General features: G+C 41.7%; 1 protein-coding gene across 2 annotated transcripts; it reads right to left on the bottom strand.

Annotated features, from left to right (window-relative positions):
- Positions 1–466: 466 nt before the first annotated feature.
- zgc:113142 (D-beta-hydroxybutyrate dehydrogenase, mitochondrial) lies at positions 467–27,841 on the bottom strand. Of its 2 annotated transcripts, XM_031829097.1 has the most exons (6): positions 27,544–27,841; positions 27,182–27,295; positions 4,861–5,319; positions 2,697–2,849; positions 2,437–2,570; positions 467–1,951 (listed from the first exon to the last, which is right to left on the bottom strand). In XM_031829097.1, exons 3-6 carry the CDS (start codon positions 5,219–5,221, stop codon positions 1,586–1,588), a joined length of 1,014 nt encoding a protein of 337 aa, XP_031684957.1. In that variant the 5' UTR covers positions 5,222–5,319; positions 27,182–27,295; positions 27,544–27,841; the 3' UTR covers positions 467–1,585. The 2 variants fall into 2 exon arrangements, with proteins under 2 accessions (XP_031684957.1, XP_020342585.2); XM_020486996.2 differs by lacking the exon at positions 27,182–27,295.

Here is a 27,841-nt window from a genome sequence, read left to right as displayed (position 1 = left end):
GCAGTTTGGAACTCGGTAGTGAGTGTTGCAGATGATTTGGAAACGTCAGTCCTCGCCGGTCTCGTTCTGTGAGCTTGTGTGGCCTACCACTTCGCGGCTGAGCTGTTGATACTACTAAACGTCTCAACTTCACAATAACAGCACTTACAGTTGACCGGGTCAGCTCTAGCAGGGCAGACATTTTACAAACTGATTTGTTGGAAAGGTGGGTGAAATAGCCATTTTCAAACAACCCCAACACTCCATTTGCAAGAATTAGCATAGAGATAAAGGGTCTTCCCCATAAACTGCAGTTTCCTGCACCAAGAGAAAGGTAGTTAACACCAATAGAGGGGAAACTGTTACTATGCACATCAATTTGAAAGCCTATGGATTCTGTAGTGATAATGTCCTTAGAATTGAGGTTGTATTCTTGACAAGTTTATTGCATAAAGCATTGTGTTGTCTTTAAAGTATTATAGTAAAAAAACTGAGAAATACAAACTGGTATAAATAACGTTGCATACCACTTCTTGAATAAAACAACCACATACACAATATCTACAAAAGTATGTGGACAACACTTAAAAATAGTGGATTCGGCTTTTTCAGCCACACCCATTGCTGACAGGTGTTTAAAATTGAGCACACAGACATGATGTGGCTGAATGGAAGCAAGTCCCTTCCCAGAAGCCTTTCCAACTCCATATTAATGCCTATGATTTTGGAATGAGATGTTTGAAGAGCAGGTGTCCCCATACTTTTGGTCATGTAGTGTAGGTTCTGTATACTGTCGTGGAAATGTAGTACTGAGAGAGATTTGGTAATTTCTTCAAACAATCATCTTTATTAAATATCGAATAATTATTGCAATAATTAGGCTGGTCGACCCTCCACCCTTGTGTTGGACTGAGTAACCTAACCTTTACACAAATGCAGAGTACTATATATAGCTGACACTAACAATGCTCTGTCATGGTTGGTTCAACCCCCCTCATGCAGACCAAGGAGCATCAAACCACTCTGGGTTCATCCTGCCGTTATCTGCACGTGGGTTGTTGTCTTTACCCCGCCCTGGCTTAGATGATTTAGAGACAATGAGGAATTGTTCTAAACTCCTCCTGGCTATCTCCATCTCGGTTAGACCCACCACATCTTGTCTATGTAAGGCAGTCTAACTAAATTGTCAGCTCAAGCCATCTCTGGTGACCATACACCCAGATTATCTGCAGGAAACAAGAGGGGAGACCATAAAAACACAGACACTAACAGGACAGAAATATCCTCCTATTTGTTATGTATCAATTCCTAACTATTAATATAAAACAAATCAGGTAAATATGTAATTTTGTGGTTATGAATGAGGCAAGCAGCTGCAAGACCCAGTAACATGCCATTGAATCCTCTTAGTAACGTCCCGAACATCTTCTATTCTTCCCGAATGTATTGTTGGTGGGAAGGAATGCATACATTTCCCAGAGAATTTGGGACACATGCAAGTTTGCAACACAGAATAAGTGAGAAGTGCAATGTAAAAATACTGCACATTACAACATAACACAAAGCAATATACTTCCTCTACTGTCACTCATAATACAGATATTCTCTATTTGGAATAAAGCATCGCTTTTCTTTTGTTGTACATGGGACTGAGGTAGAAAACTGCATCAGTGACGCATGTCGGCAGATAGGGAAAGGAATAGAAGAACAACATATCCAGCTTAGAGACCAACAGATATCTGCGTTTAGGTCTGTCTGCTGTGAGGGCTTCCACCATAGCGTCTATGACCAGGCTGCTGTCCTGGTTGCCAGTCATACATGTAGACATGTGGTAGTTATTAGCCAGGTCCACATACTGTCTGTTGAACATCTGTTGACGCTCCTCGTCCAGTTTCTCCCAGATTTCTGTCCCTGTTCTCCGCCTCAGGATGCTGGTAGCAGGACCAAAGTTACCTGGCTGGATGATGCTCACCTGAGATCATCACCACAATGTTAAAGGGGCACTCTGAAGTTCAAACAATAAGCAGTCACACCGCCAGTGTTTTGGTGAAGACCTGGGGGATGGGGCTGGAGAAATGTAACCTTTCTCAAATTCATAACAGGGCTATGGACAGGAGCTGTTTCAAAGTTATAGATTTAATTGTGTTTTGAAGCTATAGTGTTTGTTTACAATTACATTGTTAACCAACAAAGAAGTGAAACAAGCTTATATTTTGGATTCTGATGGGGTAGCACAGTTGAACTACGCTCATGAGGCATTTATATGTTATATTCTTCAAGAATAAATGGTTATACTGTATATCATTAACTTAAATGTCCATAAATGGATATAGCAATCACAGATTGACATTTTAAGGGGAATGTGTTGATTACAATCAATGTAAACAAATCTACAGAGTATTAAAAAGACACACACACACACACACAGTAATTATGATTACCAAGAGTTGTCTTTACCTTTACTCCAAAACAGTCCATCTCTACCCGCAGGCAGTCTGCAAACGCCTCCAGTCCTCTCTTTGACATACTGTAGGCCCCCATGGTCAGACAGTTGAAGAAGGCAAAGATGCTTGAGACGTACACCATCCGTCCTACAGAAATCAATGAACATTACACATTTTAGAACACTGTGGAGTAAAATTAACATTGAATGTGATAAATCAAGAACTGTGATCACCATTATGAAATGGTGATGGTAAAATAATTATTAAACTTACCTTTTGAGGCACGAACCAATGGGAGGAAAGCTATGGAGGTCCTGATGCTGCCAAATAAATTGACCTCAGCCATATTGCGATAATCATCAATGGTGTTCCACTCTGTCTCTGACCAGTCTAAGATGCCAGCATTGTTCACAACTGCCCAAAGCCCTTAAAAAACAAAACAAATCAACTTACATTAACAATGTGTGTAAAACCTGTTAAATCAGTTTTGTCATAAGTGTCTCACAATACAGCCTGGCGTCAGAGCCATATGAAGCATACGATACATATTTCTGAGCACCTCCAAGATGATTGAAACTATATAGTTTTTGGGGTGGCAGGCAGCCTAGTGGTTAGAGCGTTAGGTGAGTCACCGAAAGGTTGCTAGATCGAATCCCCGAGCTGACAGGGTAAAAATCTGTCGTTCTACCCCTGAAGAAGGCAGTTAAACCACTGTACCTAGGCCGCCACTGTAAATAAGAATGTTCTTAATTAACTGACAAGCCTAGTTAAATCAAATATATACTAATGGTTCAGTTACTTTAAACCCGACCAAATCCACATAGAGCTGTCATTCTTATTGAAAGCAAGTCTAAGAAGCGGTAGATATGCTCTGTGTGCATTCTCTATTTCTATGCTTTCTATGTTTTTGCATCTTTTACTTTCAGTTTTCCACACCAGCTTAAAACAGCTGAAAGTACAATATTTTTTGGTTATGGAGAAGATATTTCGCAGTGGTTTAGAACTACTATTTTAGCAACCAGGAAATGGCGGAGTGATTTCTGCATAGTACATCTTAAACATATCTGGAGCAGGCTGTAAAATGGTTTTGATACGCCCGCGGAGCGGAGATGAGCGCACGATTCAGTGACTAGGCCTTCATCAAGGAGCCTTGTGCTGGAAAGTTTTTGTAGGCCATTAGCCTACATTTACTGATTGATTCATCTTAATCTATTAACCTACATGGCTATATAGCAACAGTATCATATTTAGAGTCAGCAAACTAGCTAAGTGTTTTGATTTTCCACTACCTCAGGAGGTGAAATAATATTGCCTATAGGTAGGTGTCTGCAAATTCTCTGAAGAGCCCCCCCAAAAATCTGATAATTCTGGATAATTTTTTACAGGTTTCACATCACAATTTCAAATCATGCATTCCCTGGATAGGTTTGATGAAATCACTACTCTTTGAATCATATATAGGCTACCATCTCCGTTGTCTTACTTGGCACTGGAAAAACATATTCTAGAGCCCTGCAAAGTAACTGCCCATCAAAATAGTTACATTTTTCACATTACTTTTTGTCCATATTAATCGTCAGGCTCTATCTAACACCTCCCACAAAAATGATTTATCGCTGATTCATCATAAAAATAAAATAAATAGGTCAACATATCGGGATATGGATTTTTGTCCGTGTCACCCAGCTCTACCCTAACCTTAATTCCTGCAATCCAAAGGTTGCGAGTTTGAGTGACAGTATAAGTCCTCCAATTCATATGATATTGTATGACCGCTATTCAATTCATAATGTACCTAAAGAAATGTAATATAACATGCTAAATCGAGGTATGCACAAAATCCTACAAATCGCCCTGAGTCCAGGTTGCACATTTTATGATTTAGTTGACAACAGGTGCTTTTGAGAAGGAAAAGGTTCACTCTTCGTGTTAATAACAGTCAATGCATCATTAATAAAGCCCTGGGGGAAAAGGGACTTGTGAAGAGCAGGAACATTAACCTCTGAATAGACTTAGTCATGGGTCAGCAACAGGTGTCCCACAAGCCAAAAGCAGCCCCCAATGAATTTCTTTTAAGTAAAAACATTTTTTTAAAGAGGCTAAAATCACCAGGAATTTATGACATCTGTTCCAAAGTACTCCCACAAATAAAAAGATGATGTATGACATGATTCTTAAAAAAAAAAAAATCTTATTGGGTTTAGTCGTGCTCAATTTGCAGTGTACAGTTGGGCTATGTTCCGCCCCTGACTATCCGCTCCGACAAACGTTGGCCCATGGCTGAATATACATACTGTAGTTGCCTACCCCTGCTTAGTCTTAAGAGTTTCTTTTGAGAAGGAAATTGGATCATATAAATACATTTGATTTGATCATTTTTTTTGCGTTAACAGTCCGTAATTGTTATGTTAAGTAACCTACTTGTAACAAAGCTCACCTTTCTCTGGCAGGTTCGATTGGACCACAGTCCTTGCCTGTGTCACATCTTCATCTTTAGTGACGTCTAGCTTGAGAATGTTTATATTGCTGGAGCTCTCTCTGTGCAGAGTTTGGGCACCGTCTCCGTTGGGAAACAGACAACCGGCAAAGACCACAAACCCCTGAGCATCCAGCCTGCGGGCCAGTTGATGACCGAATCCGCTGTCACAGCCCGTTATCAGCACCGCACGGCCCGCTCCTATCACCTCTTGGTTCCTGCCGCGGCATGACAAGAGCATGAGGGCCAGGAGAAAGATCGCAAAAACGGATGAGACAACGATTCCTCCAAAGGGGAAGGAAGTGAGTGCAGCGGCATCCATTCCAACGATGTTTAAAAGTTATCCAATAATGCTTCCCATCATTGCAAAATTGTCAGCAACCGCGTCCATTCTCAACCAGGGGTGTAGGCTATTTATTCCTGAAAGACAACAAAGAAGTTTTTTGTGCAGACTGTTGGGATGTTCTCTATGCTTTAGGACAGGGTTAACAAACATGCTTGTGTTTGTAGCTCCAACAGTGCAGTAATAACTAGCAATAAAAAACAATATACACACAATCCCAAAAAATTCAGAAATATTAGAACGAGCAATGTCAGATTATTTATATATATAAAATATTATAATTAAGTTATGTATAGACAGTATATGAATAGAAAAGGTGCACAGCAGTAGTCATATAGTATGAGCCATGACTACATATGAAGTGGGTAAAACAGTATGGAAACATTAATAAAGTGACCAGTGTTCAATGACTGTACATAGGGCAACAATCTCTAAGGTGCCGGGTAGAGTACCGGGTGGTAGCTGGATAATAACAGTGACTGAGGTTCAGGGCAGGGTACTGGGCGGAGGCCGGCTAGTGGTAGCTGTTTAACAGTCTGATGGCCTGAAGATGGAAGCTGTTTATCTCTCGGTCCCAGCTTTGATGCACCTGTACGGTCTCCACCTTCTGTGGTGAACAGGCCGTGGTTCGAGTGGCTGAGGTCCGGGGGAGTGGAGTTCGGGATCCATGGTTTGGCCCACTGAAGTCTGGCCTCTGGCCATTCAGGCCAGATCACTGCCTCTGATTGGCCAGTGGAGGTCACAGGAAATGTCCAGGAGACAGTTTGACCCCTTTTTTATTAATTGATTTTTATTTCACCTTTATTTAACCAGGTAGGCCAGTTGAGAACAAGTTCTCATTTACAACTGCGACCTGGCAAAGATAAAGCAAAGCAGTGTACAAAAACAACAGAGTTACACATAAACAAAACGTACAGTCAATTACACAATAGAAAAATCTATCTACAATGTGTGCAAATGTAGAAGATTAGAGAGGTAGGCATAAATAGGCCACAGAGGCGAAATAATTACAATTTAGCATTAACACTGGAGTGATTGATGTGCAGAAGATGATGTGCAAGTAGAGATACTGGGGTGCAAAAGAGCAAGAAGATAAATCATAATATGGAGATGAGGTAGTTGGGTGGGCTATTTACAGATTGGCTGTGTACAGGTACAGTGATCGATAAGCTGCTCTGACAGCTGATGCTTAAAGTTAGTGAGGGAGATATAAGTCTCCAGCTGCAGTGAGTTTTGCAATTCGTTCCAGTCATTGGCAGCAGAGAACTGGAAGTAAAGGAAGTGTTGGCTTTGGGGATGATCAGTGAAATATACCTGCTGGAGCGAGTGCTACAGGTGGGTGCTGCAATGGTGACCTGTGAGCTGAGATAAGGCATGGCTTTACCTAGCAAAGGCTTATAGCTGACCTGGATACAGTGGGTTTGGCGCCGAATATGTAGCGAGGGCCAGCCAACGAGAGCATACAGGTCGCAGTGTTGGGTAGTATATGGGGCTTTGGTGACAAAACGGATGGCACTGTGATAGACTACATCCAGTTTGTTGAGTAGAGTGTTGGAGGCTATTTTGTAAATGACATCGGTGAAGTCAAGGATCAGTAGGATAGTCAGTTTTACGAGGGTACATTTGGCAGCATGAGTGAAGGAGGCTTTGTTGCGAAATAGGAAGCCGATTCTAGATTTAATTTTGGATTGGAGATGCTTAATGTGAGTCTGGAAGGAGAATTTACAGTCTAACCAGACACCTAGGTATTTGTAGTTGTCCACATATTCTAAGTCAGAAGAGTAGTGATGCTAGTCGGGCGGGTGGGTGCGGGCAGCAATCAGTTGAAGAGCGTGCATTTAGTTTTACTAGCATTTAAGAGCAGTTGGAGGCCAAAGGAGTGTTTTATAGCATTAAAAGGTTGTTTGGAGGTTTGTCAACAGTGTCCAACGAAGGGCCAGATGTATACAGAATGGTGTAGTCTGCGTAGAGGTGGATCAGAGAATCACCAGCAGCAAGAGCGACATCATTGATATATACAGAGAAAAGATTCGGCCTAAGAATTGAACCCTGTGGCACCCCCATAGAGACTGCCAGAGGTCCAGACAGCAGGCCCTCTGATTTGACACACTGAACTCTATCTGAGAATTAGTCGGTGAACCTATTGAGTCTGCAGATAAGAATGCAGTGATTGACAGAGTCGAAAGCCTTGGCCAGGTCGATGAAGACAGCTGCATAGTCCTGTCTTTTATTGATGGCGGTTATGATATCATTTTGGACCTTGAGCGTGGCTGAGGTGCTCCCATGACCAGTTCGGAAACCAGATTGCATAGTGGAGAAGGACGGTGGGATTCGAAATGGTCGGTGATCTGTTTGTTAACTTGGCTTTCGAAGATTTTATAAAAGGCAGGGCAGGATGGATATACAGTGGGGCAAAAAATTATTTAGTCAGCCACCAATTGTGCGAGTTCTCCCACTTAAAAATATGATTTTCCACCATAATATGCAAATAAATTCATAAAAAATCCTACAATGTGATTTTCTGGATTTCTTTCCCTCATTTTGTCTGTCATAGTTGAAGTGTACCTATGATGAAAATTACAGGCCACTCATATTTTTAAGTGGGAGAACAAGCACAATTGGTGGCTGACTAAATACTTTTTTGCCCCACTGTAGGTCTATAACAGTTTGGGTCTAGAGTGTCTCCTTTTGTGCTGGTGATATATGGCCAATATACCATCTCCAAGGGCAGTTTCCAGACACGCCTTGTTGTGTCGTGCCTAACAGCCCTTAGCTGTGGTATATTAGCCATATAACACACCCCCTTGGGCCTTGTTGCTTAAATATAATATTGTGCCAAGACTATAGATGTTATTGTTCAAAACAGTGTCATCATCATGCGGTATACTTTTTCCTGAAAAAATTCACACAATGAATAGGCACTTCAGATAAATACTTAGAAAACAAACTGAATATTACGCATGGTGGATCAACAAAGTGGTTATCTTCTGGACTCTTAGAATGCCTGTTCTAGCAGTAAATCGGCTGTGACAAACCAGTTAGAGATACTTGGAAGGAGCACACAACAAACAAGGGAAAGGTCTTTTCTTATGGTGGGGTATATTTTACCAATGTGAAGTTTATAGGAGACTGTCAAATCTGGTGTCAAATGAAAGCGAACTGTCCATATTTGAGAAATTAAGGCATGTATACACATTTGACTAATATTTTCTATTCAAAATAGTAGGAATAAGCAAATACTTTGATTTCTGTTCAAACAGATAGAAAAAGGGCATTGGAAAACATCTACCAGAAAATTTATTAAAGTATTAGATATACATCAAAACACAATAATGTTGAAGTAAAGACCCCTGCCAACTAATATCAACATATATTTAGTTTGAGAAATTATTTGCCTGCAAGATTAAGAAACATTGCCCTGTGCCTTGAAATTCCGTAGCCAAAAACAAATCTTTAAGATTCATGTTCTAAAATCTCGGGAGGGAGGATAATGAAAGTTCACAGAAGTAAAGTTTTTTTTTACTGATATCTATGTGGTGTATGAATCATTAAGTGATTAAACATGAAATTCTGTTCCCAAATTGGTAGCGGAACTTCGCAAATATCTGTAACAGAATTACTGCAATTGAAATGGCATCAATGGGTAATCATAGTAGTCACTAACCACAGTTGGGTCACTTGCTACAGTCCTCCCTTCCACTGATATACGCTTATATTCAACTCATCACGGTTGTCTTTCTCTTTCTGTCGTCTGGTTGTCAAAGCAAGTGTGAAAACAGTCTGGACAACCACTCCATCTCTCTCTTCTTTCCATTTAATGTTGCCTCTCCCGGCTCTTACTGACACCTACCCATGGGCCCAATCTCTTTCCATTTACTGTCACCAGCATCCTCACCCATAGAACACCGACCAACACTGGACATCCATGGATGTTGAAAAGTAGTTGATTTGGTGAGTCCAAATTTAGGGTTTTTGTTATGGTCCAGACCAGCTTTAATTTCAATGTCGAGAGATGCTGATTTGTCCCAATCATAGAGGTTTGTGTTTCACAAGTTTGGACATCAAAGTACAGCACAGCACAGAACAGTAGAGTTCAGTAGAGTACATTACATTATAGTGTCCTCAATTATAGTGTTCTCTACTGTGTTCTGTACTGAACTATACTTTACTAAACATAGTTTCTTTTTTACTTTACTGTGCTCTCAACACTTGTGAAACATAGACGTCTATGATTGGTTCAGATGTGTTCCGGTCCAACCAATTTTGGTCTTGTTTGGGGACAGAGCTCATTAAAATAATAGCCAGTGTGTATCCATAATTATGCATGTCTGTAGTACAGATCAGGGACCCATGATGAAATTCCACTTCCTGTAAATCCACTTTCTGTAGTTCAATAACCAAATAGATTTCAATGTGTCATGTCATTGCTGACACCCCATTCTTTCTGCAGACATCTTTGAATCTTAATTCGGGGGAGATATTTAAAAACAGAGGTCACAAACTGAGGATGATTTTACCAAACGTTGCATCTCCACATAGTATACATTTTTTAAATGAAAAATCTGACTCTCAGCGCAATTCCGGTAACATTGAATTGACCATTAACTCTGTTGGGTTTAGGGAGCTCTTGATATTATGGCAATATGATGGTTGTCGAGTTGCTATGTTCCCAAAAGACAAACTGAAAATGCTGTGTCACTGATCTACACACAATACCCCATAATGTCAAAGTGGAATTATGTTTAAAAAAAATACTCATTAATTAAAAATGAAAAGCTGAAATGTCTTAAGTCAATAAGTATTCAACCATTTTGTTATGGCAAGCCTAAATAATACATGTGCTTTTCAAATCACATAATAAATTGAAGAGACTCACTGTGTGCACTAATAGTGTTTAACATGATTTTGAAATTACTACCCCATCTCTATACCAGAGGATGTCTTCTATCAACAACAATGTAGTTACTCTACAACACTAACATAAATGCCAGAGTGAAAAGAAGGTACAGAATATTAATACTCCAAAACATGCATCTTCTTTGCAATAATGCACTAAAGTATTACTGGAAAAAATTTGTCAAAGAATTGAACTTTTTGTCCTGAATACAAAGCATTTTGTTTGGGGCAAATCCAACACATCATTGAGCACCACTCTTGATATTTTCAAGCATGGTAGTGGTTGCATCATGTTATGGGTATGCTTGTCATCGGCAAGGACTAGGAAGTTTTGTAGGATAAAGAGCAAAATCCTAGAGGACAACCTGGTTCAGTCTGCATTCCAAAAGACACTGGGAGACAAATTCACCTTTCAACAGGACAATAACCTAAAACTCAAGACCATAAATACACTGGAGTTGCTTACAAAGACGACATTGAATGTTCCTAAGTGGCCTAGTTACAGTTGACTTAAATTGGCTTGAAAATCTATGGCAAGACTTCAAAATAGGTGTCTAGCAATGATCAACAACCAGGGCTTGATGAATAATGGCAAAACTTGTACAATCCAGGTGTGCAAAGCTCTTAAGAGACTTACCCAGAATGACTCTCATCTGTAATCACTGCCAAAAGGTGACTAACACGTATTGACTCAGGAGTTGAATACTTCTCTAATCAAGATATACAGTGGCTTGCGAAAGTATTCACCACCCTTGGCATTTTTCATAGTTTGTTACCTTACAACCTGGAATTAAATTAGATTTCTTTGGGGGGTTGTATCATTTGATTTACACAACATGCATCTTCGAAGATGCAAAACATTTTTATTGTGAAACAAACAAATAAGACAAAAAAATAACTATTCACCCCCTAAAAGTCAATACCTTGTAGAGCCACCTTTTGCAGCAATTATAACTGCAAGTCTCTTGGGGTATGTCTCTATAAGCTTGGCACATCTAGCCACTGGGATTTTTGCCCATTCTTCAAGGCAAAACTGCTCCAGCTCCTTCAAGTTGAATAGGTTCCACTGGTGTATAGCAGTCTTTAAGTCATACCACAGATTCTCAATTGGATTGAGGTCTGGGCTTCGATTAGGCCATTCCAAAACATTTAAAAGGTTGCCCCTTAAACCACTCAAGTGTTGCTTTAGCAGTATGCTTAGGGTCATTGTCCTGCTGGAAGGTAAATCTCTGTCCCAGTCTCAAATCTCTGGAAGACTGAAACAGGTTTCCTTCGAGAATTTCCTTGTATTTTAGAGCAATCCATCATTCCTTCAATTCTGACCAGTGTCCCAGTCCCTGCCGATGAAAAACATCCCCACAGAATGATGCTGTCACCACCATGCTTCACTGTGGGGATGGTATTCTCGGGGTGATGAGAGGTGTTCGGTTTGCGCCAGACATAGCATTTTCCTTGATGGCTAAAAAACTAAATTTTAGTCTCATCTAACCACATGCTTTTTGGCGAATACCAAACGTGTTTGCTTATTTTTTTCTTTAAGCAATGGCTTTTTTCTGGCTACTTTTCCCGTAAAGCCCAGCTCTCTGGAGTGTACGGCTTAAAGTGGTCCTATGGACATATACAATCTCTGCTGTGGGGCTTTGCAGCTACATCAGGGTTATCTTTGGTTTCTTTGTTGCCTCTCTGATTAATGTCCTCCATGCCCAGTCCGTGAGTTTTGGTGGGCAGCCCTCTCTTGGCAGGTTTGTTGCGGTGTCATATTTTTGCATTTTTTAATAATGGATTTAATGGTGCTCTGTGGGATGTTCAACATTTCGGATATTTTTTATAACCCAATACTGATCTGTACTTCTCCAATTCTTAGTCCCTTACCCGTTTGGAGAGCTCCTTGGTCTTGGTGGTGCTGCTTGCTTGGTGGTGCCCCTTGCTTAGTGGTGTTGCAGACCCCCCCCCCCCCACTGGTTTGGCAGTGAGTGGGAGGCATAACTCACTTTCATGGGTTACTCAAGTGAAACTAATTGAGACAGCATGTAAAATGGAGGCTATAACCCATCTTTCTTAAAGAGAAGCCTTTCTTTCTGACATGTCAACAGCAGCCTGTGCTAACTGATTATAGTCAAACAATCAACAAGTCTATCACATGCTAGGGAGCTCAATACTCCTACAGTAAAAATCGCACAATGAATAGGCACTTCAGATAAATACTTAGAAAACAAATTGTATCTTGCGCATGGTGGATCAACAAATCTTCTGGACTCAGAGACACTGTTCTAGCAGTAATCGCCTGTGAAAAACCAGTTAGCAATACTTGGAAGGGGCACATAACAAGCCAGCGAATGGTAAAAGATACCCCCACCATAACAAATGACCTACAGTTGAAGTCAGAAGTTTACATACACTTAGGTTGGAGTCATTAAAACTCGTTATTCAACCACTCCACAAATATCTTGTTAACAATCTATAGTTTTGGCAAGTCGGTTACGACATCTACTTTGTGCATGACACAAGTAATTTTTCCAACAATTGTTTACAGACAGATTATTTCACTTATAATTCACTGTATCACAATTCCAGGGGATCCGAAGTATACATACACTAAGTTGACTGTGCCTTTAAACAGCTTGGAAAATTCCAGAAAATTAGGTCATGGCTTTAGAAGCTTCTGATAGGCTAATTGACATCATTTGAGCCAATTGGAGGTGTACCTGTGGATGTATTTCAAGGCCTACCTTCAAATTCAGTGCCTCTTTTCTTGACATCATAGGAAAATCAAATGAAATCATCCAAGACCTCAGAATTTTTGTTGTAGACCTCCACAAGTCTGGTTCATCCCTGGGAGCAATTTACAAATGTCTAAAAAAGGTACCACGTTCATCTGTACAAACAATAGTACGCAAGTATAAACACCATGAGACCACGCAGCCGTCATACCGCTCTGGAAGGAGATGCGTTCTGTGTCCCAGAGATGAACGTACTTTGGTGCGGAAAGTGCAAATCAATCCCAGAACAACAGGAAAGGACCTTGTGAAGATGCTGGAGGAAACAGGTACAAAAGTATCTATATCCACAGTAAAACGAGTCCTATATCGACATAACCTGAAAGGCCGCTCAGCAAGGAAGAAGCCACTGCTCCAAAGCTGCCATAAAAAGTCAGACTACAGTTTGCAACTGCACATATGGACAAAGCTCATATTTTTTTGGAGACATGTCCTCTGGTCTGATGACACAAAAATAGAACTGTTTGGCCATAATGACCATCGTTATGTTTGGAGGAAAAAGGGGGAGGCTTGCAAGCAGAAGAACACCATCCCAACCGTGAAGCATGGGGGTGGCAGCAACATGTTGTGGGGGTACTTTGCTGCAGGAGGGACTGGTGCACTTCACAAAATAGATGGCATCATAAGACAGGAAAATGATGTGGAGATATTGAAGCAACATCAAGACATCAGTCTGGATGTTAAAGCTTGGTCGCAAATGGGTCTTCCAAATGACAATGACACCAAGCACACTTCCAAAGTTGTGGCAAAATGGCTTAAGGACAACAAAGTCAAGGTATTGGAGTGGCCATCAAAGCCCTGACCTCAATCCTATAGAAAATGTGTGGGCAGAACTGGAAAAGCGTGTGCGAACGAGGAGGCCTACAAACCTGACTCAGTTACACCAGCTCTGTCAGGAGGAATGGGCCATAATTCACCCAACTTATTGTGGAAAGCTACCCGAAACGTTTCGACCCAAGTTACACAATTTAAAGGCAATGCTACCAAATACTAATTGAGTGTATGTACACTTCTGACCCACTGGGAATGTGATTAAATAAATAAAAGCTGCAATAAATCATTCTCTCTGCTATTATTCTGACATTTCACATTCTTAAAATAAAGTGGTGATCCTAATTGACCCTAGATAGGGAATTTTTACTAGGATTAAATGTCAGGAATTGTGAAAAACTGAGTTTAAATGTTTTTGGCTAAGGTGTATGTAAACTTCTGACTTCAACTGTACGTTTATGTTGCTGGACTTTTCCATGTACAAGGAACCATGAACGCCAAGGATGTTTTTGTCGAATGTCTAACTGAAATGTACACAAATGCAGTTTTACTCCTTTGGCATTGCATGAATCTACCAGGTATAAAGGAAGAATATAAAAGTATATATTTTGGGAAAACTAGGTATTTTCTATGTTTGAGAGACAGCTTCTACCCCCAAGCCATAAGACTGCTGAACAGCTAATCCAATGGCTACTCGGACTATTTGCATTGATCTTCCCCTTTTTTTTTTTTTAAACGCTGCTGCTACTCACTGTTTATTATCTATGCATAATCAATTTACCCCTACCTACGTACATACACATATTTCTTAATTAACTCAAAAAAAAATAAAAAAAAATAACATCAAATTGATCGGAAATACAGTGTAGACATTGTTAATGTTGTAAATGACTATTGTAGCTGGAAACAACTGCTTTTTCATGGAAAATCTACATAAGCTTACAGAGGCCCATAATCAGCAACCATCACTCCTGTGTTCCAATGGCACGTTGTGTTAGCTAATCCAAGTTTATAATTTTAAAAGGCTAATTGATCGTTAGAAAACCCTTTTGCAAACATGTAAGCACAACGGAAAACCCGTCGTCCTGATTAAAGAAGCAATACAACTGGCCACAATAACATGTCAAAAGGCAAATAAGTAGGACACTTTTTGTCATGATTGTGATGTCACCTGATTGATATTTTAGCTAGCTAACATTAGCTAACATTAGCATTGCTAGCTATTTTTGAAAAACAAAATATTTCAGCTCATAAAACATGGGACCAACACTTTACATTATATTTTCTTCAGTATAATATGCTGGGTGCTTATATTTGTCCTATTTCACATAAGTGTGTATTAATAGGCACGTGTGAATTGGAAATGTATTTTTTTGCATTGCTTTTTCTAGTTGCCATTTAAAGTGCCATCATGATGTTATTCGTTCAACCTCATTTAACAAGCAAACGTAGTTATTGTATTATAGCAATGTCTTCATTTCTGGAAAAGGGACATATCAACTTGTGTTCAGAGCCAAAAGGAAACATTCTGTAATGAATGTCAGTTATGTATTTGATTCCAGTTGTTTGTATTAGAACAAAAAAACATTTCCTGCCCATATTCTCATGCAATTTGATTAGACATGACAATGCACTAGGCCTGCATCACCAAGGTGCACCCAGAGCCACCTCTTCACTGCGCGTAGGGCCCGCTGCTGCTAAGGGACCCTGACTCAGTCGAGGTCTCAACTTAGCCTACTGTTGAGTAAGAAAAGTAGAAAATAAGGTGCAATTTTGAAATGTGGTAATGCAATTTTCCACTTATGTTAGTCACTGACATTCACTCAATTATCCCATGTCAGCTAAACAAAGAAAATGTTGATTGCTAGCTAAGATCGTCTAGAGCGCTATCTAAAGCTTATAGTAGCCTAATCATCAACAAATTACCGACTGTAGTGGTCTTAGGTAGTCTCCGTATACACTATTCCCTCCGTACAGAACCACAGCACCAAGATGCCCTTCTGGAGGCAATCAGTCATTATACCCTAATATAGGCCTATTTGCCTACTAGCCAAATGAAGTGCAGAGCATGCATGCATGATGTGTGCAACTCATCATTCCAACATATTTGAACATTTCATTCGTCCTTCATATAGTCAAATGTAATTTTTTGAGTTGCAATATCAAAGACAATAGAACAGTCTTATTCATTTGTTTGTTAAGATCCATGTGTATTCAAATGATCTAAATTAACCTATGTTCTTTAGCCTGTCACCTTAATAATCCAATGTTTAATGTTTTATTTAACTAGAAAAGTCAGTTAAGAACAAATTTGTATTTACAATGATGGCCTACCAACAGGCAAAAGGCCTCCTGCGGGGTCGAGGGCTGGGCTTAAAAATAAAAAGTAAATAAATATAGGCCAAAATGCACATCACGACAAGAGAGACAACACAACACTACATAAAGAGAGACCTAAGACAACAACATAGCAAGGCAGCAACACAGCATGGTAGCAACACAACATGGTAGCAGGACAAAACATGATACAAACATTATTCGGAACAGACAACAGCACAAAAGGCAAGGTAGAGACAATAATACATCACACAAAGCAGCCACAACTTTCAGTAAGAGAGTCCATGATTGAGTCTTTGAAATAAAACTGTCCAGTTTGAGTGTTTGTTGCAGTTCGTTCCAGTATCTAGCTGCAGCGAACTGAAATGAGGAGCGACCCAGGGATGTGTGTGCTTTGGGGACCTTTAACAGAATGTGACTGGCAGAACAGGTGTTGTATGTGGAGGATGAGGGCTGCAGTAGATATCGCACAGTGGGGAGTGAGGCCTAAGAGGGTTTTTATAAATAAGCATCAACCAGTGGGTCTTGCGACGGGTATACAGAGATGACCAGTATACAGAGGAGTATAGAGAGCGGTGATGTGTCCTACAAGGAGCACTGGTATCAAATCTGATGGCCAAATGGTAAAGAACATCTAGCCGCTCGAGAGCACCCTTACCTGCCGATCAATAAATTATGTCTCCGTAATCTAGCATGGGAAGGATGGTCATCTGAATCAGGGTTAGTCTGGCAGCTGGGTTGAAAGAGGAGCGATTAGGATAGAAGAAACCAAGTCTAGATTTTGACTGCAGCTTTGATATGTGCTGAGAGAAGGACAGTGTACCATCTAGCCATACTCCCAAGTACTTGTATGAGGTGACTACCTCAAGCTCTAAACCCTTAGAGCTAGTAATCACACCTGTGGGGAGAGGGAAATTCTTCTTACCAAACCACATGACCTTTGTTTTGGAGGTGTTCAGAACACAGTTAAGGGTAGAGAAAGCTTGTTGGACATTAAGAAAGCTTTGATGTAGAGCATGTAACACAAATTCGAGGAGGGGCCAGCTGAGTACAAGACTGTATCATCTACACATAAATGGATGAGAGAGCTTCATACTGCCTGAGCTATGTTGTTGATGTAAATTGAGAAGAGCGTGGGGCCTAGGATCGAGCCTTGGGGTACTCCCTTGGTGACAGACAGTGGCTGAGACAGCGGATGTTCTGACTTTAAACACTGCACTCTTTGAGAGAGGTAGTTAGCAAACCAGGCCAAAGACCCCTCAGAGACACCAATACTCCTTAGTCGGCCCACAAGAATGGAATGGTCTACCGTATCAAAATCTTTGACCAAGTCAACAAAAATAGCAGCACAACATTTCTTAGAATCAAGGGCAATGGTGACAGCATTGAAGACCTTTGAGGTTGCAGTGACACATCCATAACCTGAGCGGAAACCAGATTGCATACCGGAGAGAATACTTTAGACGTCAGTTGATTATTGACAAGTTTTTCCAACACTGAGGCCTATAACAGTTAGCATCAGCTTGATCTGCACCTTTAAATAAAGGGGTGAACCGTGGCTGCCTTCCAAGCAATGGGAACCTCCCCAGAATTGAGAGAAAGGTTAAAAAGGTTGGAGATAGGCTTGGCGATGATAGGGGTAGCAAACTTAAAGAAGAAAGGGTCGAAACCATCTGACCCAGATGTTTTTTGGGGGATCAAGTTTAAGGAGCTCCTTTAGCCCCTTGGACTCAGTGACTGCCTGCAGGGAGCTTCTGCATAGTCACATTAGAAGGGGTGGGAGATGAGGAAATGTTGGGATGGGCAAGGAGGCATGGCTGAGTCAAATAGGATTCCTGACAATGAAGTGCTGATTAAAGAGCTCAGCCATGTGCTTCTTGTCAGTAACAACCACATCATCAACATTAAGGGACATGGGCAGCTGTGAAGTGGAGGGCTTGTTCTCCAGGTCTTTAACCGTTTTCCAGAACTTCTTGTTAGACTCACAGAGAGACAACTGCTCCTTAAAGTAACTAACTTTGGCTTTCCAGATAGCCTGAGAGCACTTATTTCTCATTTGCCTGAACGAGAGCCAGTCAGCCTGAGTATTCGTGTACCGAGCCTTTCACCAAATGCAATTCTAGAGGTGGAGTAACTCTGCAAGATCAAGGTTTTTTAATTCTAATTTTCTTTATGGGGCGTGTTAACAAAACCACTGAAATTACAAAAAAAGAAGAAAGGTCCAACCGTCTTTGACAGAGGGGATAAAGCTGATTCTAAACCATTTTACAGAGGCCAGTTCAAGAAGGAAGGCTTGCTCATTAAAGTTTTTAGCAAGCGTCTATGACAAATCAGGACAGGTCGTTTCACTGAGCAGCCATTACGAACACAGGCTGTAAAACAGTGATCACTAAGGTCATTACAGAAAACACCAGATTAATACCTATCAGGGTTATTTGTGAGGATAATGTAGAGGGGAGTAGCCTTTTCTGGGTGTTTGGAGTCATACCTTGTGGGATTGGTAATAATCTGAGAAAGGTTTAGGGAGTCCCATTGCTTTAGGACTTGGTCAGTTTAAGCATGTCCCAGTTTGGTCACCAAGCAGGACAAATTCATACTTAGTGCAAGGTGTCAGGAGAGAGTTTAGGGCAGGTAGGGTACAGACCAGTGAGGACGATAGCACCCAGAAACAGTCAACAAGAGGCATTTGAACGTTTAATGCTTCAAACCAGTAAATCAAATTGTTTGGGGACAGACTTGGTGGATACAACCGATCACTGAAGGTGATCCTTAGTAAAGATTGTCACTCCCCCACCTTTGGAAGATATGTCTTGTTAAAAAAGGTTATAACCAGAAAGGTTAACATCACTATTCAAAACGCACTACCTTAACCATGTCTCAGGAATGACCAGCACATCGGAATTGGAGCTGTGAACCCACACTTTCAATTGATCCATTTTAGGTAATAAGCTCCCAGTGTTAATGTGATGGGCCAGGGTGTACATGCACTTTTCCAAATATCATCAACAGTAATACAATCAAGGCACGGCATAAAACAGGGAGAGCTCTGCAGTGTTGATTTATGACTTCTGAATGTGCATCAGATGGCACCAAGATCATATTGTACAGCAATTTCATCAGGTAACATGAATACAAAGCCGGCAAGAGGTGGTTAAAATAGAGAGGGGGGTAGGGGGAGCCAGGCCAGGGCAGACGCTGAACAGGTCGGCAGGTGGAACCCAAGCAGAAGTGCAGCAGGCAACGGGAGTAGGTGTCACACCCACTTGGGAGAAGCTTTTATTTCTGGAGGTAGATTTCTTGTAGAAAATGCCAGTGAATGGTTTTTGAACACTCCTGCCACTTGTTGGGCCCAAAGGCTTCTGACACCTTTTACTTCACACCTCAGTGCTAATTGAAGTTGTATCTGGTCTGTCCTTGCAAGCCTGGCAGCCTTACCCTAGCATTCAGTCCTCATAAAGTCAAATATATCATTGTAATGTCATTCCTTTTTCTTCTTTGCTTTAAAATAGCATCAGACCAAACACTACTCACTCAGTACCAGGTTGAATGGTGTCCTCAGGTTTGTCTAGAGCACCCTCCATATAGCTTGGAAAAAGGAAACCTTGTTAGCATTAATCTCTCCAGTTAATTTTTGTCATCTGGAGTGAAGGCCATGCTGTGGAGGGTAGCAATCTGCATATGTCCCAGCCGAAAAATAGAAGTCTATCCTTTTGTAAAAAAACATGTTAAGAAATGTGAGAGCTCACATGGGCATCCATTCTCTTAAAAATAAATGTAGGCCTAACCAAATAAAGAGTAGGTCTTCAACTTGTAGGCATTGCAATTTAGGCCATCATTTTATGTACTGGTGTCTTGCGGATACATTTTAGAACTCCATTTGTGTTTTATAACCATTTGTATTATAGGGCTCCCTTTAAAAAGAGACCCTAGCTCACAGGCCTTTAAATATAGCCTCTAAATACATTTTTAACATAATAGTTGAAGAAGCACGTGCAGTGGCTGATAGGGAAAACAGATCTGTCAATAAGAACAAGGCTATATATAGACAATTTGCTCAGGACAGGTTATAGCCAAGACTTAATCAATATTTTGTTTTGTTTCGTTTCGTTTATTGATATGGATATTGCCTTTGGGTGATGGGGTTGTGCAACGCAAATGGCTATAACAAGCCTACATACAGAGTGGAATTCAATAATACAATGGTTCCAAAACTTTTTATAGTCCCGTAACCCTTAACCCGTAACCCATCATTGTAAGCCTGCTACACACACTATGTAATCCATTTATTAAACATAAGAATGAGTGTGAGTTTGTGTCACAATCCAGCTCCTGGGAAGTGACAAAGAGCTCTTATAGGACCAGGGCACAAATAATAATATAATAATGAATAATTTTGCTCTCTATTTAGCCAGCTTACATATAAAACCTTATTTTTTCATCAAAAATTGTGAATAACTCACCACAGGTTAATGAGAAGGGTGTGCTTGAAAGGATGAACATAACTGTGCAATGTTGGGTTGTATTGGAGAGGGTCTCAGTCTTAAATCATTTTCCACACACAGTCTGTGCCTGCATTTAGTTTTCATGCTTGTGAGGGCTGAGAATCCACTCTCACATATGTACGTGGTTGCAAAGAGCATCAGTGTCTTAACAGCACGATTTGCCAAGGCAGGATACTCTGAGCGCAGCCCAATCCAGAAATTTGGTGGTGGCTTCTGATTAAATTCCATTTTCACAGAAACGTTTGTTGCAATTTCGATGAGGCTCTCTTGTTCAGCTATCGGTAAGTGGACTGGAGGCAGGGCATGAAAGCGATAACGAATCCAGTTGTTTGTGTCATCCGTTTCGGGAAAGTACCTGCGTAATTGAGCACCCAACTCACTCAGGTGCTTCACTATATCACATTTGACATTGTCCGTAAGCTTGAGTTAATTTGCACACAAAAAAAATCATACAATGACAGAAAGAACTGTGTGTTGTCCTTAATGCAGATAGAGAGGAGCTCCAACTTCTTAATCATAGCCTCAATTTGACCCGCACATTGAATATAGTTGCAAGAGAGTCCCTGTAATCCTAGATTAAGATCATTCAGGGCAGAAAAAACATCCCCCAGATAAGCCAGTCATGTGAGAAACTCGTCATCATGCAAGCGGTCAGACAAGTGAAAATTATGGTCAGCAATGTAAACGTTAAGCTTGTCTCTCAATTGAAAACACTGTCAATACTTTGCCCCTTGATAACAAGCGCACCGCTGTATGTTGTAAAAGCGTTACATGGTCGCTGCCCATATCATTGCATAGTGCAGAAAATACATGAGAGTTCAGGGGCCTTGCTTTAACTTGTTGAATCTAGGGGGCATTTTTTTTTACATTCCCAAAGTAAACGGGCTACTTTTCAGGACCAGAAAATATAATATGCATATAATTAACAGCTGAGGATAGAAAACACTCTAAAGTTTCCAAAACTCTAAAGATATTGTCTGTGAGTATAACAGAACTGATATTGCAGGCAAAAGAATGAGAAAAATCCAACCAGGAACGCAGCGGTTTCTAAATAAGAGTCCCTTCCTATGCTTCCCTATTGAGCAGTGAATAGGATATCAACGAGATTCCTTTTTCTATGGCTTCCTTAATGTGTCTAGTATCACAAGACATAGTTTCAGGCTTTTATTTTGAAAAATGAGCCTAAGCGACAACATTGCGTCAGTGTCCACCTGATGGCTCTTTGTGTATTTCTCGCTCAAAAGACAGAGGTAGCCATTTTTCCACCCGGTCTTAGTGAAAAAAGCTCTGTCCCGGTTGATATACACTGCTCAAAAAAATAAAGGGAACACTAAAATAACACATCCTAGATCTGAATGAATTAAATATTCTTATTAAATACTTTTTTCTTTACATAGTTGAATGTGCTGACAACAAAATCACACAAAAATGATCAATGGAAATCAAATTGATCAACCCATGGAGGTCTGGATTTGGAGTCACACTCAAAATTAAAGTGGAAAACCACACTACAGGCTGATCCAACTTTGATGTAATGTCTTTAAAACAAGTCAAAATGAGGCTCAGTAGTGTGTGTGGCCTCCACGTGCCTGTATGACCTCCCTACAACGCCTGGGCATGCTCCTGATGAGGTGGCGGATGGTCTCCTGAGGGATCTCCTCCCAGACCTGGACTAAAGCAACTCCTGGACAGTCTGTGGTGCAACGTGGCGTTGGTGGATGGAGCGAGACATGATGTCCCAGATGTGCTCAATTGGATTCAGGTCTGGGGAACGGGCGGGCCAGTCCATAGCATCAATGCCTTCCTCTTGCAGGAACTGCTGACACACTCCAGCCACATGAGGTCTAGCATTGTCTTGCATTAGGAGGAACCCAGGGCCAACCGCACCAGCATATGGTCTCACAAGGGGTCTGAGGATCTCATCTCGGTACCTAATGGCAGTCAGGCTACCTCTGACGAGCACATTGAGGGCTGTGCGGCCCCCCAAAGAAATGCCACCCCACACCATGACTGACCCACAGCCAAACCAGTCATGCTGGAGGATGTTGCAGGCAGCAGAACGTTCTCCACGGCGTCTCCAGACTCCGTCACATCTGTCACGTGGTCAGTGTGAACCTGCTTTCATCTGTGAAAAGCACAGGGCGCCAGTGGCGAATTTGCCAATCTTGGTGTTCTCTGGCAAATGCCAAACGTCCTGCACGGTGTTGGGCTGTAAGCATAACCCCCACCTGTGGACGTCGGGCCCTCATAACACCCTCATGGAGTCTGTTTCTGACCGTTTGAGCAGACACATGCACATTTGTGGCCTGCTGGAGGTAATTTTGCAGGGCTCTGGCAGTGCTCCTCCTGCTCCTCCTTGCACAAAGGAGGAGGTAGCGGTCCTGCTGCTGGGTTGTTGCCCTCCTACGGCCTTCTCCACGTCTCCTGATGTACTGTTCTGTCTCCTGGTAGCGCCCCCATGCTCTGGACACTACGCTGACAGACACAGCAAACCTTCTTGCCACAGCTCACATTGATGTGCCATCCTGGATGAGCTGCACTACCTGAGCCACTGTGTGGGTTGTAGACTCCGTCTCATGCTACCACTAGAGTGAAAGCACCGCCAGCATTCAAAAGTGACCAAAACATCAGCCAGGAAGCATAGGAACTGAGAAGTGGTCTGTGGGCACCACCTGCAGAACCACTCCTTTATTGTCTTGCTAATTGCCTATAATGTCCACCTGTTGTCTATTCCATTTGCACAACATGCGTCGTGAAACAGTGTTTGATGAAGAAATTGTCTGTATAGTTGTTTTTTGCCTTTTCCCCCAGCATTGTCCCAGCCATATCCGCGGCAGCAGGAAGAATGAAGTCCTCCACAGTAGTATGGTGCTTGCCTGTCCTAGCCACTTGGTAGCTCACCATATAAGATGCTTCTAGCCCCTTCTTATTAATGGTATCTGTTGCTTTCATACATGTCTTACTACTCGAAAGTTGTCTTAATTCTCGATCAAAAATGTCCTTTGGCTTATTTTTCAAATTAGCATGTTTTGTTTCTAAATGTCTGCGCAAGAGTGCAGGTTTCATAGAGTTGTGAGATTGTACTTTTGCACATATACACACTGTGGCTGTGAACCCCAAATCAATGTAGTTCTTATCATATTTACGCCTTTTCGATGGTCCAACGTCCCTGTCTGTTTGGTGCTTTCCCGGGTCAGGGGGCAGTTGGTCTTCGGCTGCATGAGATTCACAACTGTCAGTGTACACGCTGGCTGGGCTAACAACAAATGTAGAATTACTGATGCTAGCATTGGATGTGCTCGTGGAAGCAGAACAACTTGTGTCGTCGATAGGTGCAGGTGTAGTACTGCTGGTAGTAGCAGTACTACCAGCAGAGCTGGTATATGTGTCTATGGATGCAGGCCCTACTTTTTTTAACCCTTCATCAATTTTCGAGCAAACGGAATGAGCAACAGCTACGGTTGGCTACATACGGACCATTAGTGGAAGTCCCACCAGAGAGTAACCGTTAATGTGATTGAATGTTAGTTATTTGACTAGGCTACCTGTATTTGACATTGTGTTGTTATTTTGCAGAACACAAGATGGTTTAATTTTATTTTTGGCAGTGAAATGAAGCTACTCAGGTGAGAAAAAAACTTCCCCCTAATGTATAGCCCTGTTGGACTGTTTGAAAATGTGAAGACATTTTTGTATTTTTTTTTTAAATGCACATTTTGTATTATTATTATAAATTTATTTTGAAATGTGAATCACATTTTTTTTGGCATACCCCCGACGGCATTGCGCGTACCCCAGTTTGAGAATAACTGCACTTATACTAGTCAAAATGCCTAATATGAGGCCAACAGTCCGTGCTCCCAAATACTGGAAAAAGTGTTACATATTAGGTTACATGATCACCACAATAGCCTCACGCGGCTATACAAATAAATGTGCAATTATATGGCCATTATATAACACACAACAGTATGGCATATTTAGATAGCAGAATAGGCCTAGGCTAGTGCTCCCGAGTGCAACAGCGGTCTAAGTCACTGGAACTCAGTGCAAGAGGTGTCACTACAGTCCCTGGTTTGAATCCAGGCTGAATCACATCCGGTTGTGATTGGGCGTCCCATAGTTAAATAAAGGAAAAATAAATAAATAAAAATAAAACGTTTATTTTGTAGCTCAGGCGGTTGTTCTAGACAAGGCACTTCTGTGTCTATCATTCTCACACAAGTCATTTGCTGAAGGCCCAAGCCTCTACTACTTCATCTACTCAATCCTTATCCCAGTCTGCTGTTCCCACATGTCTCGACTCCACCCTGTGCAACTGGGTACTGGACTTCCTGACGGGCCGCCCCCAGGTGGTGAGGGTAGGTAACAACATCTCCACCCCGCTGATCCTCAACACTGGGGCGTTCTGAGCCCTTTCCTGTACTCCCTGTTCACCCACGACTGCGTGGTCACGCACGCCTCCAACTTTGCGGACGACACAACAGTGGTAGGCTTGATTACCAACAACGACGAGACGGCCTACAGGGAGGAGGTGAGGGCCCTCGGAGTGTGGTGTCAGCAAAATAACCTCACACTCAACGTCAACAAAACTAGGGAGATGATTGTGGACTTCAGGAAACAGCAGAGGGAACACCCCCCTATCCACATCGATGGGACAGTAGTGGAGAGGGTAGTAAGTTTTAAGTTCCTCGGCGTACACATCACAGACAAACTGAATTGGTCCACCCACACAGACAGCATCGTGAAGAAGGTGCAGCAGTGCCTCTTCAACCTCAGGAGGCTGGAGAAATTCGGCTTGTCACCAAAAGCACCCACAAACTTCTACAGATGCACAATCGAGAGCATCCTGTCGGGCTGTATCACCGCCTGGTACGGCAACTGCTCCGCCCACAACCGTAAGGCTCTCCAGAGGGTAGTGAGGTCTGCACAACGCATCACCGGGGGCAAACTACCTGCCCTCCAGGACACCTACACTACCCGATGTCACAGGAAGGCCATAAAGATCATCAAGGACAACAACCACCCGAGCCACTGCCTGTTCACCCCGCTATCATCCAGAAGGCGAGGTCAATACAGGTGCATCAAAGCAGGGACCGAGAGACTGAAAAACAGCTTCTATCTCAAGGCCATCAGACTGTTAAACAGCCACCACTAACATTGAGTGGCTGCTGCCAACACACTGACTCAACTCCAGCCACTTTAATAATGGGAATTGATGTAAAATATATCACTAGCCACTTTAAACAATGCTACTTAATATAATGTTTACATACCCTACATTATTCATCTCATATGTATACGTATATACTGTACTCTATATCATCTACTGCATCTTTATGTAATACATGTATCACTAGCCATTTTAAACTATGCCACTTTGTTTACATACTCATCTCATATGTATATACTGCACTCTATACCATCTACTGCATCTTGCCTATGCTGCTCTGTACCATAACTCATTCATATATCTTTATGTACATATTCTTTATCCCTTTACACTTGTGTGTATAAGGTAGTAGTTTTGGAATTGTTAGTTAGATTACTCGTTGGTTATTACTGCATTGTCGGAACTAGAAGCACAAGCATTTCGCTACACTCGCATTAAAATCTGCTAACCATGTGTATGTGACAAATACATTTGATTTGAGTATAACGTCGTATTTAAATGCAGTTCTAAAACAAGCTCTAGAATTGTATTTTGGAAATGAAACCGGAAGCTGCAAAGCAACTCTAACGTCTGGGCTAGAGTTGCTTGATGGACTAGCTAACTTCGACTAGCTATGTTCGGTTCATGTACTTTGCAGATGCAACATTGCTGATGTAACGGATGTGAAACGCTAGTTTAGTTAGCGGTGGTGCGCGCTAAATAGCGTTTCAATCAGTGACGTCACTTGCTCTGAGACCTTGAAGTAGTGGTTCCCCTTGCTCTGCAAGGGCCGCGGCTCTTGTGGAGCGATGGGTAACGATGCTTCGTGGGTTGACTGTTGTTGATGTGTGCAGAGGGACCCTGGTTCGCACCCGGGTATGGGCGAGGGGACAGTCTAAAGTTATACTGTTACATTGGTGCCGTGACCCGGATCACTGGTTGCTGCGGAAAAGGAGGAGGTCAAAAGGGGGGTGAGTGTAACGGATGTGAAACGTTAGCGGTGGTGCGCGCTAAATAGCGTTTCAATCGGAGACGTCACTTGCTCTGAGAGCTTGAAGTAGTGGTTCCCCTTGCTCTGCAAGGGCCGCGGCTTTTGTGGAGCGATGGATAACGATGCTTCGTGGGTGACTGTTGTTGATTGGTTCGCGCCCGGGTATGGGCGAGGGGACGGTCTAAAGTTATACTGTTACACTGACAAAAGTTTGTATGCATTAAAAAGATCTGTAGCCGACGTAAAGTAAGAACTGAACATGTAAATGTTAATTCATAGTCGTAACAGATCTATTTTAAACTTTATATTTCAAGTTTGGCTTTTCTTAAGATCCTAACAATTTACGTATGCATTTTCTTATGATCCTAACCATATGTACGTTCAACCTTTTGAAAGGTATCTGGCTCCATAATAACACTACTGTCAGGGGGAATTCTCAACAATACCTACTTTGACTGGTAGCCTAAAGCATTGTATAATTTGTAACATGCTTACATGCGTAAAGTTACTCACCAGCTGGTCGATGTCACGTCGACTTCTTTGAGATGTTCTATCTCGAAGAAGGCGATGCGCATACAAATGATAGGTGCATGCCGCCACCTCCTGTATTGGCTGTGTATCAGCCTCCTAAAAAGGTTCTAACAATGAATTTAGACTTGTACTTTGGGAAACCGGGCTCTGGTCAGATGTGAATTGTTTTTCCATGCTATGCACAAATAGCCTGTGGGGGTTGGGTGCAGGACCACTCGAATGATCTACCCCAAAGGGCTGTGAAATGGTGATGACACCACTGTCAGGGGGAATTCTCAACATTGTCTACTTTGACTGGTCGATAAAGTAATTTGTAACATACTAATATGTATAAAGTTACTCACCAGCTGGTCGGCGTCACGTCGACTTCTTTGCGATGTTCCTGTGACACGCGCAGTGGCGACCCGTCATTCAGGGCAGGTGAGAGCCCCACAATTTTAGCAAAAAAAGTATAAATAAATACGAATGAAAAATGGTGGGAGTGAATTGCCTGTTTTGCATGTTATTTTGTCATTAATACATGTTACATATCAGTTTGCAAACAATGTAAAATATGTATATTTATCATTGGCTGTGTTTTAAATCTTAAATGACACCCTATCCCCTCAACCCTCAAATTAAGTGGACTCTTCTGATGACGTA

This window comes from Oncorhynchus kisutch, linkage group LG7, assembly GCF_002021735.2.
Source record: "Oncorhynchus kisutch isolate 150728-3 linkage group LG7, Okis_V2, whole genome shotgun sequence".
Taxonomy (NCBI): Eukaryota; Metazoa; Chordata; class Actinopteri; order Salmoniformes; family Salmonidae; genus Oncorhynchus; species Oncorhynchus kisutch.
The sequence above is the reverse complement of the archived record's forward strand: the minus strand, read 5'-3'. Positions and strand labels throughout refer to the sequence as shown.

What these genes read in the sequence shown, in the direction of transcription:
- zgc:113142 (XM_031829097.1), bottom strand. Translation starts at nt 5,221, where the DNA reads ATGGATGCCGCTGCACTCACTTCCTTCCCCTTTGGAGGAATCGTTGTC. An exon ending in ATTGGTTCGTGCCTCAAAAG is followed by an intron (nt 2,571 to 2,696) that starts GTAAGTTTAATA and finishes TGATTTCTGTAG; the next exon opens with GACGGATGGTGTACGTCTCA. An exon ending in TGGACTGTTTTGGAGTAAAG is followed by an intron (nt 1,952 to 2,436) that starts GTAAAGACAACT and finishes TGATGATCTCAG; the next exon opens with GTGAGCATCATCCAGCCAGG.